This window comes from Myxine glutinosa, chromosome 5 (assembly GCF_964187855.1).
Source record: "Myxine glutinosa chromosome 5, kmMyxGlut1.1, whole genome shotgun sequence".
Classification (NCBI taxonomy): Eukaryota; Metazoa; Chordata; class Myxini; order Myxiniformes; family Myxinidae; genus Myxine; species Myxine glutinosa.
The window spans coordinates 198,690,042-198,710,039 of record NC_136265.1 but is presented as its reverse complement, the minus strand read 5'-3'; the positions used below and the strand labels follow the sequence as shown (position 1 = coordinate 198,710,039).

General features: G+C 48.8%; 1 protein-coding gene across 13 annotated transcripts in view; it reads right to left on the bottom strand.

Moving 5' to 3' along the window:
- ANKRD40 (ankyrin repeat domain 40) overlaps positions 1–19,998 on the bottom strand; it is a 94,137-nt gene that overhangs the window by 19,194 nt on the left and 54,945 nt on the right. For all 13 annotated transcript variants that reach the window (XM_078779341.1, XM_078779335.1, XM_078779338.1 and 10 more), the window contains exons 3-4: positions 18,928–19,076; positions 13,980–14,185 (exon numbers count right to left, since the gene is read on the bottom strand). In XM_078779341.1, coding sequence (XP_078635467.1) covers positions 13,980–14,185; positions 18,928–19,076 — 355 coding nt within the window. The remainder of the gene's footprint in view (positions 1–13,979; positions 14,186–18,927; positions 19,077–19,998) is intronic.

Sequence of the window (19,998 nt, the reverse complement as noted above, 5' to 3'; positions counted from 1 at the left end):
AGACTTGCCAGGCCGCGTCCAGGACGCCCGGGCATGTCCAGACTCGCCTTTCCAGGACTCGCCCTTGACACCCGGGCATGCCCGGTCTCGGTTTTCCCGGGCAAACGCCCCGGCATAAATGTGTATATATATTGTTGCGGATATGGGATTTGCATCCATCCATATCCGCTTGTAAATATTCCCCTATTTCCTCAATACTTCCCAACTATCCCCAATCCCCCATTCCCTAGTCCCATTTTCTGTAAACAACACTCTGTAGACCCGACCTACCCCTATTTCCCCCATTAAATGTCGTGCCCAGGTTCACCGCATCTCATGCAAGACAACTATAGGACATCTTGCTAGTTATTCTTAGTCTATGTCAGTTAAGGATTCGTTTCCATTAATTCTGACCCTTCGTTGCACCAGAATGTGATTGTATGGCACCGTTAGGAAGTTTAGGACCTCCCAATACCTCCCCGCAGCTCTTCCTCATGGTTCAGCAACAACAACAACAACAACAACAACAGCAGCGGCGGGCGCGGGGAGTGCGCGTCCTCACTCCGGCTTGGTTGGTAGGGGGTGTTGGGAGGGCACCAGGCCTTTCCAACGAGCCGCCATCGAACATGTGCTCGACGGGGTTACCAAATAGGGGCTCCCTGTCAGCTCCTCGTCAAGGGCGGAGCCCGGTAACCCCCGCACCCAATAGAAGCGGCGGACCGGTCCCATCTGGGGCGGAGCCAACCAGCCGAGGGCGTGTCACTCCCCGCTGAGCATGCACAGAAAGAGGGAGGTGACGTCAGATGCGCGCTGAGCTTGGAGAAAGAAAGACGCCACCTCCGAGCGCTGTGAGGCCTCCCTGCATCTTTTGGACCGTGCTTGATCCTGTCCCCGAGCCAAGGTGCACCTTGTGCTATCCACTGCCTGTCCCTTCCTGCCATCAATCCCTGTGTAAGTCAGCCTTGTTCCGTTTGTCTGTGGTCTGTCTGGGATAAAATAAGATTGTATTTAAGTGCCCATCTCTTCTGTGTCTTTTACCTCACTACCTTGTAATCTACCCCTTTTCTCCACCACTGTAATTATATCCTCCTCCGGAGGTCTTGAGAACTGTACCCCTTGCGTCGTTTCATCTATCCCAGTCGTTGTGTCCTTTCCATCATTGATTTAGCGTAGCGCGATTTAGTCAACGTTTGGGTGGAATCGGGGTCTAGTCGGGGAATAACTGTTAGGTCGCGGTAGTACACCACCGCTCGGTCGAAATAACATCTAATCCGCGATCCGTAACAATATTGCTGCCCGATAAACGGGCTTGTTAGAATACCTGAGCTGTTTTGTTTCAATAAAGCAACTCGGACGAATTCCATCTTTGGTCGCGTCAATTCTTTCGACTCGCGTTGGAGCGCAGCTCCTTCACTGGTGACCTACCGACATGGACACGGCAGTGACTCTTAAACTGCCTACCTTCTGGGAGGCTCACGTGGCTGTTTGGTTCGCCCAGGCGGACTCCCAGTTCGCCCTGCGAGGCATCACCGCGGACGACACCCGCTTCCACCACATCGTGGCAGCGCTCGGTTCCGCCACCGCGGCCCGCGCCCTGAGCCTCCTCGAGCACCCACCAGCTGCCGACAAGTATGACGCGCTGAAGACGCTTCTCCTCGACGCTTTCGCCCTCTCACCGGCGGCACGCGCACGGCGCCTGCTCGACCTGCCCGAGCTCGGCGACACGCGCCCGTCCGAGCGCATGGACTATATGCTCTCGTTGCTCGGTGAGCACTCTCCGGATTTTCTGTTCCGCAAGCTGTTCCTTCGCCAGCTGCCTCACCCGGTACGCCTCGCCCTGGCTGGCACGTCGATCACCGATCCCCGCGCCCTCGCCAGGGAAGCCGATAAGATCTCCTCGGCGGGCCAACACATCGGCGCGGCTACCTGGAGCCTGCCGCCGTCCGAGGCAACGCCCACGACGCCCGAGCGCCCTGCGCGGTTGGAGGCCGAACTGCCGGGGCAACTGGCGGCCGCCACGCCGCACCGACCGCTTCCGACACGACAGCCGGGGCCTCCACCTGACCAGGCGTGGTGTTATTACCATGCCAGGTTCGGACACAAGGCTCGGACGTGCCGACCCCCGTGCACTTTCGGCAAGTCGGGAAACGGCTGGGCCGGCGTTCATTCCCAGCCATGAGCGCCGGCCACTCGGGCAACTTGCTTTTTATTCGGGACAAAGCGTCCGGGCGGCGTTTCCTTTATGACACCGGCGCCCAACTGAGCGTCATACCCGCCTCCGAGCAGGACAGGCGGGACGCCGTTTGCGGCCCCTCTTTGGTCGCTGCTAATGGCTCGGCCATACGCACTTTCGGCCCGCGCGACGTCACCCTCTGCTTCGGCAGCCAGCGCTTTCAGTGGACCTTTGTGACCGCCTGCGTCCCCATGGCTTTGCTGGGCGCCGACTTCCCCTGCGCGCACGGGCTGCTGGTCGACGTCAAACGTCGTCGCCTTGTCAACGCCGAGACCTTCAGCTCCCTGGCGTGCACGATGAGCAGCTCCGCGCCGACCGAACTGGCGTGCACCCTCCCGACGGCGAACGAGTTCGCTCGCCTGCTCGCGGAATTCCCGGCCATCACGCGGTCGACGTTTTCGGCCGCCGCCGTGCGGCATGTAATCGAGCACCACATACCCACTACGGGCCCGCCGGTCTACGCCAGGGCCCGCCGCCTCGACCCGGCCAAGCTCGCCATGGCAAAGGCCAAGTTCGACGCGTTGGAGCACCTCGGCATCGTGCGGCGCTCCAATAGCGCGTGGGCCTCACCACTGCACAACGTGCCAAAGCCGGGGGGCGGATGGCGCCCGTGTGGCGACTACCGCCGCCTCAACGACGCTACCACCCCCGACAGGTACCCGATCCCACACATCCAGGACTTTTCCGCCTGTTTGGCGGGACGGGTCATATTTTCCAAAATTGACCTGATACGGGGATACCACCAGGTACCTGTCCGAAGGCGGCCGACATCCCGAAGACGGCCGTCATCACGCCGTTTGGACTGTTCGAATTTTTGAGGATGCCGTTTGGCCTCAAGAGCGCGGCCCAGGCGTTCCAGCGCTTAATGGACGGCATGCTGCGCGACCTGCCATTTCTTTTCGTCTATCTGGACGACATTCTCGTCGCCAGCACGTCCCGCGCCGAGCACCTCCTCCACCTCCAAACACTGTTCGGTCGCCTCAGCGAGCACGGCTTCATTGTCAACCCGGCCAAATGCCACTTCGGCACGACGACCGTTGACTTTTTGGGCCACCGCATCACCAAGACCAGGGCCGTGCCGCTGCCGACCAAGGTCGAGGCCATCACCACGTTCTCGCATCCCCGTTCCATCAAGGCCCGACAAGAGTTCCTCGGCATGGTGAATTTTTATCACCGATTCGTGCCCCGCGCTGCTCAGCTCATGCGGCCCCTTTACGAGGCCCTCCGGGGCAAGCCGGCCAAGCATGACATTGTTTGGTCCGCGGCCATGGACGCGGCCTTCGCGAGCGCAAAACGTACCCTTGCCAACGCAACGCTGCTGGCTCACCCGGTGCTCAACGCACCCATCGTCCTCACTACGGACGCCTCCAACTACGCGGTGGGCGCCGTCCATGAACAATGGGTGGATGGGGTTTGGCAGCCACTCGCTTTTTTCAGCCGGCAGCTCCGGCCGAACGAGTTAAAATACAGCACGTTCGACCGCGAGCTGCTCGGTCTATTCCTGGCCGTTCGCCATTTCCGACACCTCCTGGAGGGCCGCCCGTTCACGGCTTTCGTCGACCACAAGCCGTTGGTCTACGCAATGGCCAAAGTCACAGAGCCGTGGTCGGCCCGCCAGCAGCGCCACCTCTCCGCCGTGTCGGAATTCACCACGGACATCCGGCACGTCGCCGGCAAAGACAACGCCGTGGCCGACTGTCTTTCTCGGGCCAGCGCGAACGCGGTCCACCTCGGCGTGGACTTCGCGCTCATGGCGGCCGACCAGACCACCGACACCTCGGTGCAGGCCCTCCGGGCGGCGGACACGGGCCTCCGCCTGGCCGACATCCCCTTCGCGGGCACCGTCCTGCTCTGCGACGTCTCCCAGGGCCAGCCTCGCCCCATCGTGCCCGTTTCCTGGCAGCGCCGCATCTTCGCCTCCATCCACGGCCTTTCTCACCCGGGCCGGAAAGCTTCTCAGAAGCTGGTGTCGGCGCGTTTCGTCTGGCACGGCCTTCGACGGAACGTCCGCGACTGGGCCAACGCCTGCACGGCCTGCCAGCGGGCCAAGGTCCACCGCCACATCCAGGCCCCACTAGCACCTTTCACCGTGCCTGCACGGCGTTTCGACCACATCCACGTGGACCTGGTGGGTCCCCTGCCCCCATCGCAGGGGTTCACCCACCTGCTCACCATGGTGGACAGGACCACCAGGTGGCCGGAGGCCGTGCCCCTCACCTCCACCACCACCGCCGACGTGGCGCAGGCGTTCATCGCCACCTGGGTCGCGCGCTTCGGCGCACCGGTGGACATCTCGTCTGACCGCGGCCCACAGTTCATGTCCGAACTTTGGGGCGCGGTCGCCCGCTCGTTGGGGGTCACGCTGCACCGCACCACGGCCTACCACCCCCAAGCCAACGGGTTGTGCGAGCGGTTTCACCGCTCCATGAAGGCCGCACTCATGGCCGGCCTTCAGGACGACGGTTGGACCGACCGGCTGCCGTGGGTCCTTTTGGGCCTCCGCACGGCCCCCCAAGGAGGACCTCCGGGCGTCCGCCGCCGAGCTCGTCTACGGCCAGCCGCTCCGCATCCCGGGCGAGTTCGTGCCCGACGCTACCAGTCCCTGGTCCGCCGCACACCAGCGCTCGGACCTCCAGGAGGCCGCCCGATGATTTGCCCCCGTGCCAACGTCCCGCCATGGTGGCCCCCAGTCCTACGTCCCCCCGGCGCTTCGCACAGCGGAGTACGTCTTTGTGCGTCATGACGCGCACCGGGGGCCACTCCGGCCGCCGTACGACGGGCCCTTCCGGGTCCTGCGACGGGGCGACAAGTCCTTCGTCGTCGACGTCGGCGGCCGGTCGGACCGGATCTCTGTGGACCGCCTCAAACCGGCGCACGTGGACGTCGACCGACCACCACGGTTGGCCCTTCCTCCGCGGCGAGGCCGCCCCCCGTCTACAGTTCCCCCCGCTCGACCACCCACCACTGGATCGGACCCCCCCCACGACCCTCCAGGGGTCGCTTCGGCCGGGTCATCCGGACCCCCCTTAAATTGACCCTGCCGGTGCAGGTCGATTCTGGAGGGGCATGTGTAGCGGTTCCCGCTGAATGTACACAATCGCCTTGCACCTGCCAGGACGCGGCCAGGGCGCGATCGCCATGCCGGGCTCATCCGGACGGGCCCAGACGCGCCTCTCCTGGGCATGCCCGGACTCGCTGTTCCCGGGCACGCCCGAACCTCCCGGGCACGCCCGGTCTCGTCTTTCCCGGGCATGCCCGCTCTCGCCTTTCCAGGGCTCGCCCAGAGCGCTCGGGCACGCCCAGCCTCGACTTGCCAGGCCGCGTCCAGGACGCCCGGGCATGTCCAGACTCGCCTTTCCAGGACTCGCCCTTGACACCCGGGCATGCCCGGTCTCGGTTTTCCCGGGCAAACGCCCCGGCATAAATGTGTATATATATTGCTGCCCGATAAACGGGCTTGTTAGAATACCTGAGCTGTTTTGTTTCAATAAAGCAACTCGGACGAATTCCGTCTTTGGTCGCGTCAATTCTTTCGACTCGCGTTGGAGCGCAGCTCCTTCAGAGGCACTTGAAATTTTACCTCTGTCGGGCAGGGCAGCCATTTTCCAAAATGGTGGCCATATGGCATTCGCAATATAGATATGCCGCTCTAGATGTCACTTTATGATTCTAAAAGTCGTTTTAAAGGTGTAAGTTGGTAAAACTATTGCACCAGAATATCAAACAGAGGGTTACATAAAATATATATGGCCGCCATTTTTCAAAATGGCCACCATTTTATGAAAATGGTGGCGATTTATTGAAAATTTCAGTGCTAACTCAATCACATTACAAATGAATTTAATAGCGACCACAATCAACCTAATAATGTGTTACATGTCTTTGCAGAGTATGGTTGTGGTGGTGGATGGTGGATATTGTGATACAGAGGTGGCGGTTGCAGTAATAGGTGACCCGATAGCACATAATAGCGACTAAGACACTTAATTAATCATGTCAAAACGGTTCAAACTTGTGGACACATGTGCATCGCCTGCATATCAACAGCCAGCTCATACCAACTGGGAACTTTGTGTTGTATGCCAGGAGCAAACAATGGAGTCGCTTCGATGCCCGGCACTGTCAAAACGGTCAGACATTGGAAGAGGGTACAAGTCACTTGCTGATAACCTTGTCAAATTCAATGAACTAAGACAGTTACCAAGAACATTGCAGTTGGACAGAATAGATGGTGGTTCTGGTATTGAAGCTGCTATGGTTGCCAATGAGGCTAAGTGGCATCACACATGCATGCTCCGCGACAACAGTACAATGCTGCGAAGAGCAGAGAAAAGAACGATGCCATGTGCAGCAGCGACGTCGAGTGGAAGTGGTGATACTCCATGCAAACGGACTAGATCGTGGCCTGCTAGCACAGAAACAATTGCAAGCGAGCCTTCATGTTTCTTCTGTGGACATTTGGCTGGTAATGATGGCCTTCACGAGGCTTCAACATTTCAGATTGACCGCAATGTACGGGCAAGTGCAGCAGTTGTTGAGGATACTGAGCTATTGGCCAGGCTCAGTATGGGTGACATGGTGGCATTGGAAGCCAAATACCATACAAAGTGTTTGCTGGCCCTATACAATCGTGCATGAAATGTCAAGACAGATGCACAGCAAGGGACAGATAGTGAACGTGTAATTTCAGGAATCGCCTTTGGTGAACTTGTGATGTACATTGAAGAAACTCGCCTGGAATCAGGAACTGCACCAGTCTTTAAGCTTGCTGATCTGGCACATCTCCACATGTCAAGAATGGAACAGTTGGGAGTTGCACACGACAAAAGAGTAAATACCACACGACTGAAGCAAAGACTCTTGGCCCAGTTCCCAGACCTGCGTGCTCAGAGTAAGGAGAGAGATGTTGTGCTGGTATTTGATGGATATCGGTGCTGCATTAGGCAAAGCCTGCGATGGGGACATTGATAGTGACGGTTCACCTTGCACGTGCTGTACACATTGTACGTCAACACATGTTCGAAGACTCAGTGCCTTTCAATGGGTCATTTGATGAAAGGTGCCAGGAGAACTCTGTGCCAAAACTTTTGCTTGCCTTAGTAAGCATGGTGCTGAAGGGCCCCAGCATCAAGGACCAAAGTCTGGTGTCTTTGACACCAGCAACACTGGCTATTGCCCAGCTTCTGAAATATAACTGTGTCAAGCACAGTCGAACCCAGAAAAACACTACTCCATCAATCAGACACGATACCTCCCAGGAAACACCTCTTCCAACATACATTGGGCTAATGCTGCATGCAAAAACTCATAAGAAAGAACTGGTAGACAGGCTATTCAATCTCGGCCTCAGCATCTCATATGACCGTGTGCTGTGCCTCTCTGCTGAGATGGGGAACAATGTCTGCCAATGCTTTTGCATGGAGCAAGTGGTTTGTCCAACCACCATGCGTGGCAACATATTCACAACTGCTGCTGTGGACAATATTGACCACAATCCGAATGCAACCACAGCCAAACACTCATTCCATGGAACAGGAATCTCATTGCTGCAACATCCCACTTGCGCAGATGCTGGAGTAGACCGTGGTATTGTCATAATTGGAGGCAATGTTGGCTCAAAGACGGTTGGTGATCTACCACTTTCTGTGCTGATGTACCGCCTGTTACATCCAGCATCAAGGAATCTACTGTTCCAGCTACCCATGTCACCTCCCTGCGAAGGAGTAATTTCAAGACCCATACCGAACAACAGTACAGGTCGTTGGAAAACACGAGACATGTCCTTGATGATGACGAAGAGAAGGACTTTGAGAACATATCATGGGCTGCATACCATGTAAGCCATCAAACCCCTGCTGATCGAATCATCACACCCACTGCCTTACTCCTCCTTTTCCAGGAGTGTGCCCACACTGTGGCTATGATTAAACACTCAATGGATGTAGTGAAGAATGCTATCGAACATCTGAACACAGGCCAAACACCAGTGCTGACATTTGACCAGCCGCTATATACAACACAACAACATGCATTTTAAGGCCATTTTCCCTGCTAGAGCGGGGGTTAGCCATTACAATCTTCTCCGTCTTGCCCTATTTTCTGCATCTCTCCTTGTTAACCCCCTTGCCCGCATTTCTTCTTCCACCATCTTTAGCCAAGTCTTTCTCGGTCTTCCCCGTCCTCTACTTCCTTCTACATTCATTTCCATCACTCTTCTCAACCAGTCACTTTCATCCTTCCTCAACACATGACCAAACCATCTCAACCTGTTCCTCTTCACAGCATCAATCACAGGCTCTATTCCCATCATCTTTCGCAATTCATCATTTGTCTTCCTCTCTCTCAATGATACTCCGCACATCCACCAAACCATTCGCATTTCCACTCTTTACAGCCTTCGCTGCTGCTCTACGTTCATTACCCATGTCTCGCTCCCATAAATCATAACACTTCTCACACATGCAGCATACACCTTTCCCTTCAGCTTCAACGACACTCCCCTCCTCATCAGCACTCCACTCAGTTCCCGAAACTTCTTCCATGCACATCTCACTCTTGCAACTGTTGCCGAGTCTGATCCACCTTCTCCATTCAGCATGTCTCCGATGTAGCAAAATGTTTTCACACCTTCCAGCTTCACACCGTCTCCAAGATCCAACTCAACATTTCCTCCATCTGCAGCTCCCTCTGTGCACACCTTACATTTGAATGTAGCTGCCACACTGGTTAATGACCCTCTCAGACCACTACATTTTTGATGAACCCACTAGTAGGTGATAAATGTTGCTTCTGGGACACCTCCGTTTAACATGGGAAATCCCTATCTAATGTCATTTACCCCCTTGTCTTTTTCAAAAATCATAAACACCTCTATTTCTCCCTCTATGAACCTATAATCCTTCTCACCTTATGAACCTATAATCCTTCTCGCCTTATGAACCTATAATCCTTCTCACCTTATGAACCTATAATCCTTCTCACCTTATGAACCTATAATCCTTCTCACCTTATGAACCTATGATTTTCTTCCTTTATGAATCTATAATCCTTCTAGCCTTATGAACCTATGATCCTTCTCACTTACATGTAATTTTTACCCTATTCCCCCCACTAGCCTCTTAATGTAGTTCCTTAGACCACTCTACTAATGAGCCTATAAATATATTATCTCTTTCTAACTTTTTAAAGAGTTCCATTCTCCTATAGAACTCATCCCCATCAAGTATATTTATAAAGTATACAGGTTCCTTAACCTTTTGTTGTGAAAGTATAAAGTGGTATGTTTCACGGAGGGTTCTTGTTTGACCTCCTCCTCTCCCACATACCATTTTAAAATTATAATATTTATTATCCGATTGATAACCATTAAAGCTCTCACTCCACTCTAATATATTTTTCTTCCCGCCCTCCATTACCCCACTTAACAAATGAATACGTTTATCCTTTCAATCCTGACAAATCTCACACTCTTACTATGTCTCTCTGAAAAGATCGACTGGACAACCCTCCCATCTACTTTCTCAACAATCCTCTCCAAGAAGTTCTGTCGCTCAAGATTTTGGGTCTCACTATCTGCCATGATCTTTCTTGGGAAAACCACATTTCCAAGCTGGCCTCCAAAGCCAGTCGCCGACTGGGCATCCTCCGTCGTGCGAAGTCCTTCCTCGGCACACCTGAGCTCCTCACCACATACAAGGCTTTCATCCGCAGCTCAATGGAATACTGTTCTCCCCTATGGGCCGGTGCTCCTGCCTCACACCTAGCTCGGCTTCACGCTGTTGAAACCAAAGCTTTCAGAATTATTGGAATCTCCCGCGATGAAGCTATCTCTGAGGGCCTTTCACTCACTCACCGCAGGCAGGTAGGTGGTCTTTCTGTCTTCTACCGACTCCTCTCCGGCCTTGCACCCCCAGCTCTCTCTGTGCTCTGTCCCCCAAATATTCCTACAGGTCGCACAAGATCTGCCAGCAACCCTCTGATGGTTAAACTGCCGAAATCTCGGCTCTCTGCTCACCTTCACTCTTTCATTCCTCTTTTCTCCCGCCTCTGGAACAAACTCCCTCACTCCCTTCAATCCCACTCCTCCCTCCAGGTCTTTAAAACAGCTGTTCACCACCATCTCTTATCTTCCCCCATCCAAAACCTTGATCTTTTCTACCCCCGCTAATTCACCCCAGATCCACCTTGTTTGAAATTCCAACTTCTTTCCTGGAAGTCCTGGCAGTGTCCATATGTTTTATACCTCTCCCACCGCCCCCTTCCCATGCCCCCCCCCCCCCCCCCCCCCAAAGCCCTCGCCCTCTCTCAGATCTCTCGATGTCTCCATGTCTCTCGGTCCCTGCTCTCAAATGTTTGTGTCCTTCCCCCTCTCTCCCCATCTTGTCTACCGCTCCCGATGTTATATGTTTTATGTGTCGGTTTGTCTTTCTGTGTGATTAATGTTCGCTCTTTCTTGTATACAAAAAAAAAAAAAAAAAAAAAAAATCCGTCTTGAGAACCTTCTGACCAGTGATTCTCTCAACCTCTTGAATCTGAAATTTTTCACATTCGTTGTGTTTTCCATTTATATACCAAGGTTGATTACACCTCCACTCTTTAGTCTGGTTGATACTTGGTTCTATCATTTATATAATAGAAAAAAGGTGGTGGTAGCCCGTTAAAATCCCTAACCCCCCTTTTTAACTTATCACTTATATAACCATAAGGGAGACTATCAATTCCATTTTCTAAAATAAACCTCTTATCATCAAAAGCCCCCAATGCTTTCTTATTCACCTCTTCTGAATATAATTGATGTTTATAACTTCTTATTCCATTAATCTTTCTAAACTCTTCTTTCTTTGTTGTTAAACAGTTATAATAATCCTTAAAGTTTATTGTTTCTTTAATGCCATTTTTCTTTACACCTTTTAACTTCTTATCAGTCTTTTCAACGTTATTCACAATGTATTTATAAGCATAAGCCTTAGACCTCAATCCCACAAATTCACTCATAACATTTCCTCCCAATTCATCCTTGAACTTTCCAATCACCTTTTTATTTTTAGAAGAGAACAACTCACTCTCTGGACTGTAATTACTAGTGTCATAGATATTAATCTCCTTTTTCATGTCTGAATAAACATCATCAGTATTAATTTTCAAAATAAAACTATCAGTATCCATATACAACAATGACACATTATCCTTATACTTTGATTTTAGATTAATATAAAAGTAATCATACATTAATGACTTTGACAAGTCAATAATTAATGTTCCAATGTAAATAGGTTTGTCCATTTCAATACTTTCTTTAACCAAATGGATCGCACAAAAGTTCTCAGTAAAGACCTCAGCTCTAGTAAAACTCGGTCTATTAATTAATTTTGATGCTTGTTCCCAAGATGTTGCTAGTCTGATATTTTGTCTTTTCCTCACATTCTCCATGGTCTTACCAAAGACCGCATTATTCATCAATTTATAAAAGTCTTTCTCAAAATCTGTTTTTGACTCTGTTCTTCTTTGTGTATTAAAATCAATGTACCCCTTTAACCAATGACTTTGATTGAACTTTAGAACCCTGTGGATCTTCTCTACTCTTAGACCTTTTGATAAATATTGTCGCAAATTTCTTTGGTGTAGAACATAATTTTTCTTGTTATATAATGTAGTAAGTAATTTTTCTGTTGATTCACCTATATCAAACGATCGTTGATAATCACTCAACCATTCTTTCTTTGGACTTTCTTTCTCACAAGCAAATGGAAGATCTTTATGTTTGATATGAAGTTCTTCAGGATATTTTAAATCGACCTCAAAATAATAACCAACCTTTGAATCATCCAATTCTTTTTGTGTAGAGATACATACATCTTGTAAAACCTTTGTGTAGTCTTTTTCCTTTACCCATCTTAGTTTCCCATAAGGAAGAGCTTGAGACATTGCCCAGCCATACAAGTTGTTTGCGTCATAGTACATCAAGTAAGAACTCTCTTTCGTTGAATCATAATTTGGAAGATATTTGTTATTTGCTTTTGCGTATCTGCTCGAGCATACTTGTGAAATTCCACGTCTTTTTGCCTTTTCAATCATCAAAAGCATATCGACATCGGTTATCAAATCCAAATCTTGTTTTGTCATTTTCAACATCGCGCTCCAAGCCAATCCAGGTGCTGTGTAGTAGTGAGCAGGATCCAATCCATATCCAGTGCGACAAACAGATCTAAAGGCTTCAAATACATCGGCCAATAAAAGCACATCAGTTTTGAGATACAAATCGTGATACTCGCCAAGATTCTTGATGTTATATTTTTCCCAAACATTTTGTGCGTGTACATAATCTTTATCAGATATATGACTGTTGTTTAATTTATCAAAATTTTCTTTTAAAGGAAGTTGTGTTTCATTGAATCTCTCAAATGAGTCCATATAGTCATAGGGGTAAATTCCCTTTTGTGTTAGAAAATCTTTATCTGAAAAATACTCTGAAAGACATGGAAACTCTTTTAGATTTTGAACCAAGTTAGCCAATGGACTTGCCATGAATTTAAATGTCTGTGCCCTAACAGGGTGTGATACGGTGTCAGCCTTTGTTGGACATGGAAAGAAAACTGCATGGGCTCGGAACTCACTGCCGGAGCTCACTGATGCACTTTTGCGACTGGTACGTGCTCCCAGTGGGATCTCGGAACAAAGCATGAGTGTCGTTGAGAGGTTTGTCATACTCCTCTTTGATCGAACAAGTACTTGCACTGATGTTAACAAGGCTAGGAAGAAGCTGTTTGCAAAGAATAACTCTATTAAGCGAATTCTACCAACACAGGCTGCTCCAGAACAACATGTTCAGAGGGCTGTTTTCCAGGGTAGCCATATCTGGGGCCAGACACTGCTTCCACAGCCTGCACTTCCTTCTCCATGTAGCTGGGGTTAGATAAAGACTGATGATGGACTTTATCAACCAAATTGGACGACACATCGGACATCGACACATCGATGTTATTTTCACCCCTGTCTGTCTGTGAGCAGGATATCTCAAAACGTCATGGACGGATTCAGACGAAACGTGGTGGACAGGTTGGGAGTGTGACATGGGCAAATTGATTTGACTTTTGTGAAGGTCCAGATCCGGATACAATATTTTTTCACCATTAATAGATAGGGCCAAAAACGATATATCGCATGATATCTCAAAAAGTTGTGCACGAGTTGGTTCGGTGACAAGAACAAGCCGATTCGATTTTGGTTCAGGTCCCAATGCAGCTCAAGCCCATCAGTGGGATACAAATGGTAAACTCCCCCGCCTGGTGGAGATATGCGCTCTACCCAGTGCAGTTCTAGTTTTTTCTGTTATATCCTGATCTGTTCTGTGTTCTAGCTCCTCCACAAGATTAACACCGTATGTAAAAAAAAAGAAAATTTAAATCAAGGGAAGAGGAGAAAAGCCCCCCAATAAATCATAGTGTGAGAAAAACAAAGGTGTAAGGGAAGGAAGTAGAATTTTTGAAATATATTACAGGTGACGCAAGGGGAGAGGTAAAGCTCCATCATTTGCATATGCAATATGTAGACGTGATATTTATTAGATTTGACAAACAGCTATTTAATTGTCTTTCAACCTCAATCTGTGCACAAGGTGCCTAAAGCAGCTCGCAGTAAAATACAGAAATAGTGCAGGCGTACATTTATAATCGCAATGTTTTTCTTTAATAAAATAACACACAAAATAAATAAAAACGAAACAGCTGATGCAAGCTTCTTTTTAGATAACAATGCTCCAAAATGTCACCTTGAGCCCGGCAAGTTGAGGTGAGGTGCTGTCATCGTGGCCACTTTCCCTGTCAACCGCATACTGCGGGGACTTGAGCTCCCGGTCCGGATTCCCAGCCACGCCATTTTCTGTCGGGGCGCTGTAGGGAAACGGTGGATTGCTGATATAGTTGGGTGTGATGGGGAGGGACGAGTCCTCAACGATATCATTGGCAGAACTTTCACCTGCAAACAATAAACAAGTGTCCTCATCAAGGTGGGAAAGTTGATAGTGACACCTCAAAAGGCTCTGCACAGAGCACAGGATAATAAACTACAAGGAGCTGATACTCGAGGTCCCACACCTTTCAGGTGGTATGAGGAATAGATCTGTGTAATGTGAAAGAAGTTTGGAACAGTTTTTGAAATATCACGTGCACAAGCAAAGTTACCGAGATTGTTGCCATAGCAACAGATTTCAGCCCACCACAGCTGTGATCTAATCAGGTTGAGATATTGACATGAGGTGTAGATATCTGCAATATGAAAGCTAAATGTTCAACGGTTTTTTAAATATCACGTACACAAAAGTACATTGACAAATGATCGGTCTGTCAGTCGGAGCTCATTTTAATGTCCCCGTCTCCGACCTCGTTAGAGGGGTATAAAAAAAAAAAACCACCTTTAGAGGCCATTTCGGGGACCATGTCCTCCACCCGTTAGAGGGGTGGAGGACAATAAACAAAGAACGGCACTCGGTAGAGCGCATACCTCTGCCAGGCTCAACAGTTTACATTTTGTATCCCACTGATAAGCCTGATCTGGATTCGGACCTGAACCAAAATCGAATCTGCTTGTTCTTCTCACCGAATCAGCTCATCCAAAAAGTTGTCATTATCCATCCACAACCTTGTGAAATATCATTTTAAATATCCTTTTTTTACCCGATCACTCAGTCGTGAAGAATGACTTAGCAAATAAAATAAATTGCCGCATTCAGATCCGGATCTCCACCAAAATAGAATCAATTCATCCTCGTCACACACCCAACCTGTCCACCAAATTTCTTCCGCATCTGTCCATAACTTTTCTTTTTTTTAGATATCCTGTTCACAGACAGAGACAGACAGGCATGGGAGAAAGCATAACCTTCATCCACCTTTGTTGTCAGAGGTAACAAACAAAACATCAGTTTCCAGTCTTCGTCTTCTATAAATCATTCATTTATTGGGAGCACAGGCTACACGCAGATACACTACATGACCAAAAGTATGCGGACACCCCTTCTAATTAGTGGATTTGGCTGTTTCAGCCACACCCATTGCTGACAGGTATATATAATCAAGCACACAGCCATGCAATCTCTATAGACAAACATTGGCAGTAGAATTGGCCGTACTGAAGAGCTTAGTGACTTTCAACGTGGCACCGTCATAGGATGCCACCTTTCCAACAAGTCAGTTCGTCACGTTTCTGCCCTGCTAGAGCTGCCCCAGTCAACTGTAAGTGCTGTTATTGTGAAGTGGAAACATCTAGGAGCAACAACAGCTCAGCCGCAAAGTGGTAGGCCACACAAGCTCACAGAACGGGACCGACGAGTGCTGAAGCACGTAAAAATCGTCTGTCCTCGGTTGCAACACTCACTACCGAGTTCCAAAATGCCTCTGGAAGCAACGTCAGCACAACTGTTCGTCAGGAGCTTCATTAAATGGGTTTCCAATGCCGAGCAGCCACATACAAGCCGAAGATCACCATCCACAATGCCAAGCATCGGCTGGAGTGGTGTAAAGCTCGCCGCCATTGGACTCTGGAGCAGTGGAAACGCGTTCTCTGGAGAGATGAATCACGCTTCACCATCTGGCAGTCCGATGGACGAATCTGGGTTTGGCGGATGCCAGGAGAACGCTACCTGCCTGAATGCGTAGTGCCAACTGTAAAGTTTGGTGGAGGATGAATAATGGTCTGGGGCTGTTTTTCATGGTTCGGGCTAGGCCCCTTAGTTCCAGTGAAGGGAAATCTTAACGCTACAGCATACAATGATATTCTCGACGATTGTGTGCTTCCAACTTTGCGGAAACAGTTTGGGGAAGGACCTTTCCTGGTTCAGCATGACAATGGCCCCGCATGACAATGGCCCCGTGCACAAAGCGAAGTCCATACAGAAATGGTTTGTTGAGATCGGTGTGGAAGAACTTGACTGGCCTGCTCAGAGCCCTGACCTCAACCACATCGAATACCTTTAGGATGAATTGGAACGCCGACTGCGAGCCAGGCCTAATCGCCCAACATCAGTGCCCAACCTCACTAATGCTCTTGTGGCTGAATGGAAGCAAATCACCGCAGCAATATTCCAGCATCTAGTGGAAAGCCTTCCCAGAAGAGTGGAGGCTGTTATAGCAGCAAAGGGGGGGGACAAACTCCATATTAATGCCCATGATTTTGGAATGAGATGTGTGATGTTTGGGTGTCCACATACGTTTGGTCATGTCGTGTATGTTAGGCTAAGAATTCGTAATTTGGTCTGAGTGCCAGCAGTAACTTGCCTATTCTTCTTTGAAAGACACCGTGGCTTCTTTAATGTTCACCAAATAATGCTAATGTCCCTCGGAAGGAAGCTGCAATTTATGATGCAATGCCCTGCCTCCACAAATCTGACTTTTAGTCGGGTCGGGAATTATTTTTCCAAATAAAGGCCACAAATGAGTTCATTAATTTTGGGTACATAGGTAGACTTTTTTTTTTTTAACTCAACCCCTTGTGCAGGCAAGGTAGCCTGTATCAGTGCCGATCCCAAGCCCAGATAAATGGCCAGGGTTTGCGGCAGGTAATAAATCTGACTGTAAAACCACCCGTCAAATCCAAATGATGTACGATACGAATGGGAATAGCACCTATGCTAGGGCATACCCTGCAAGCGACAGGCATCATCCACACACAATCCCTATGAGTAATGAGCATGGGCTACCATCCAGTGGACGAAGATGGCCAAAGAAGATAGTTCGAAGGAGATGTGAAAAGGTGACCAAACTTAATAAGCGTTACGCCTAGGTGCCCCGTCGGGGAAGTGATGTGAGTTGACAAAGTGGAAACGCAGAAAACATGCTATGATATGATATTTCGCTCACAAGGTTCAGACATATATATGGTGGCGGCCATCTTGGATTTTGCCGTGGCGACCCAATTTTCAATAGCGTTCTTCCTTATGCCTAGATACACCCACACACCAGATTAGAAGTTGGTACTTCACTTATTTTTCAAGATATTCAGCTCACAAGGTTCAGACATACATGGCATCAGACATACATGGTGGCGGCCATCTTGGATTTTGACGTGGGTTGCACCCACACACCAAATTCGTATGCGGTCCTTCGCTTACACACGCATGTACGCACGCACGCACGGACAGACACACGGACGGAGGGGAAAACCATAGTCCCCCTTTCGCTCCGCGGTGCGACGGGGGACAAAAAAGCAAGTCTAAATGTTGGTAGATTGACAGGAAGAAATAGCGAAATATTTTGTAGTGGACATAAACTTTGTTACCATGGACAGGATGGAAGAAGAAATGGTGGTGGAATAGTAGTGTGAAGAAATGAAAGACAAGGTGCTGGCAGTGGATATAATTACGTAGATATCAGGTCAGGTCAGTCTTTTGGGACTGCCACTGGTAACATGCAACCCAGTGCTACCTGGGCTTGCCGCATGGTCGGGTTGTCGGTGACTAAACCGAGACCCCTCACTAGTTTCGCTTGTGGGGTGGGTGACTGTGACACCTGCCAGGACCAAAAACAACACCGATCAAAGGGTGGATGAGCTCCTGTAGGGAGCCAACGGCCATCCAGTAAGGAGATGGTGTCTCCTAAAACAGACTTGAGCCAACAGTGAAATAGATTCATCACAAAATAATGCTGCCCCTCAAAAACAATTACGATAGTTTTCAGTGTATCGTACTTCAAACCACAAAGAACGAGGCCTATGCAATGGCTTCTTAACAACGGTCATATCATAAACATACCTGCACATGTATTACCCAGCTATCAATCGTTTTCTCCTAAACCCTCTAGTTTCATCGAAGGAGGAGAGAGAGAATGTGGTGAGGCAAGCGATGAAGATGGGACTTCTAGTAAGAAGGAAAAGAGGAACGCCTTAGACCAGATGGAAGGATGCGGTGGCGAGAGATTTCGAAGAAGTTTGCAAAGATGAGGTGAGTTATCATCACTGGCACCATAAACAAATTCCAAATTCCTGCCAACTTCAGTTAAATATACCCTGCATCAGAGGGGCGACACATCTAGGATTTGTTCTAGCCTAGAAACGTCTCTCAGCTAATACGCCCCTGAGCTTTGTGAAGAGCATAGGTCTCCAATTATTATTTCCCGAAAAACGAATGATGTTTGTGTGCGGGGTGGACATCAAGAGGACCTTTATAATGCATTTTAGGCCATTTGTGGAATCGAAGAAACCTCTTCTTGAGTACAGATAATCTTCGATTTTTATAAATCTTATCCCAAGTGATGATATGTCCTTCAGTGTTGAACCGAGATCCAGCTTGACCCATGCTGTCATGGCAGTGCACTGGGAAGAGAGCACCAAATGTTGTACAAGCCACCATTTTTAAAGTCGTCTGGCCTGGTTTAAAGCAGATAGGCGCTGAAGTATATTATTGTTACACATTTGTAATATCTCCTTTTAAATAATCTTTTCTCTCATAAGTCATAACAGTCGCATTTCATTTCCATAAGTGTCGTACATGTTTACCATTGCCATTTTTCCATATCCTTGTGTGAACGCCCTCTCCAAGAAGAGATCATTCTGTGGAAGAGGAGAGCAGCACCCCGACAAAAAAACAAAATAAAATAAACAGGGCTCTCTGGGGTAACCGGAAGCATACCTCTTGTTTTTTGCCACCTCGCTGTCACACATTGCAAATAATGAAAACTGGTAAGTCAGGTCTAGTGGGCTCAGGTAAATAAGTGGAGTTTACTTACAGCCAAGAATGGCTCGGATGTCCGGGTTGTGTGTCAGATCCACCGCCCGTTCTCCCTTTGCGGTGAGAGCTTCTGCATCTGCTCCAGCCTCCAGTAAGTAGGCCACGATGGGTGTGCGATTCCTTTTACAGGCCCAATGCAGGCAAGACCTGCAAAGGTACACAAGCAATTATGGCAAATTTATACAACGGTAGCCGAAAAGAAAGACAATTCAAGCATTGGTGTGTGTGTGTGTGTGTGTCTATATATATATATATATATATATATATATAAATATATATATATATATATATATATATATACTAGCTTGGCTCGGGTCGCTGCGCTCGCCTCACCAAGCGTCGTTACTGAGGAACGGGCTTATTTTAGCTGAGGATAATGACTGTACCTGAGTTGCTGTGTTGTCATGATTTACACCAATCATAATACAAACAATTACTTTGCACAAATGTATTTGTTGTGTTTGTGATATTACATTTTTATAGGCAATTTAGGTTGAAGATTTAGGTTGAATGTTTTTTTTTTCAAGAAAGAACCCCTCAGCACATACATAGGGGAGGGGTAGGTGCAGACTGGAAGTTTGGGACGATTACACCTCACCACCACGTAATTCAAAACACCGCACCACCACGTAATTCAAAACACCTCACCACCACGTAATTCAAAACACCGCACCACCACATAATTCAAAACACCTCACCACCAAGTAATTCAAAACACCTCACCACCAAGTAATTCAAAACACCTCACCACCAAGTAATTTAAAACACCTCACAGCCATAAAACACGTAATAAAAACACCTCACCACAACAAAATTAAAAACACCTCACCACCACGAAATTGAAAACACCTCACAGCCACCAAACACGTAATAAAAACACCTCACAACCATAAAACACGTAATAAAAACACCTCACAGCCGTAAAACACGAAATAAAAACACCTCACAGCCATAAAACACGTAATAAAAATACCTCACCACCACGAAATTAAAAACACCTCACAGCCATCAAACACGTAATAAAAACACCTCACAGCCATAAAACACGTAATAAAAACACACCACCACG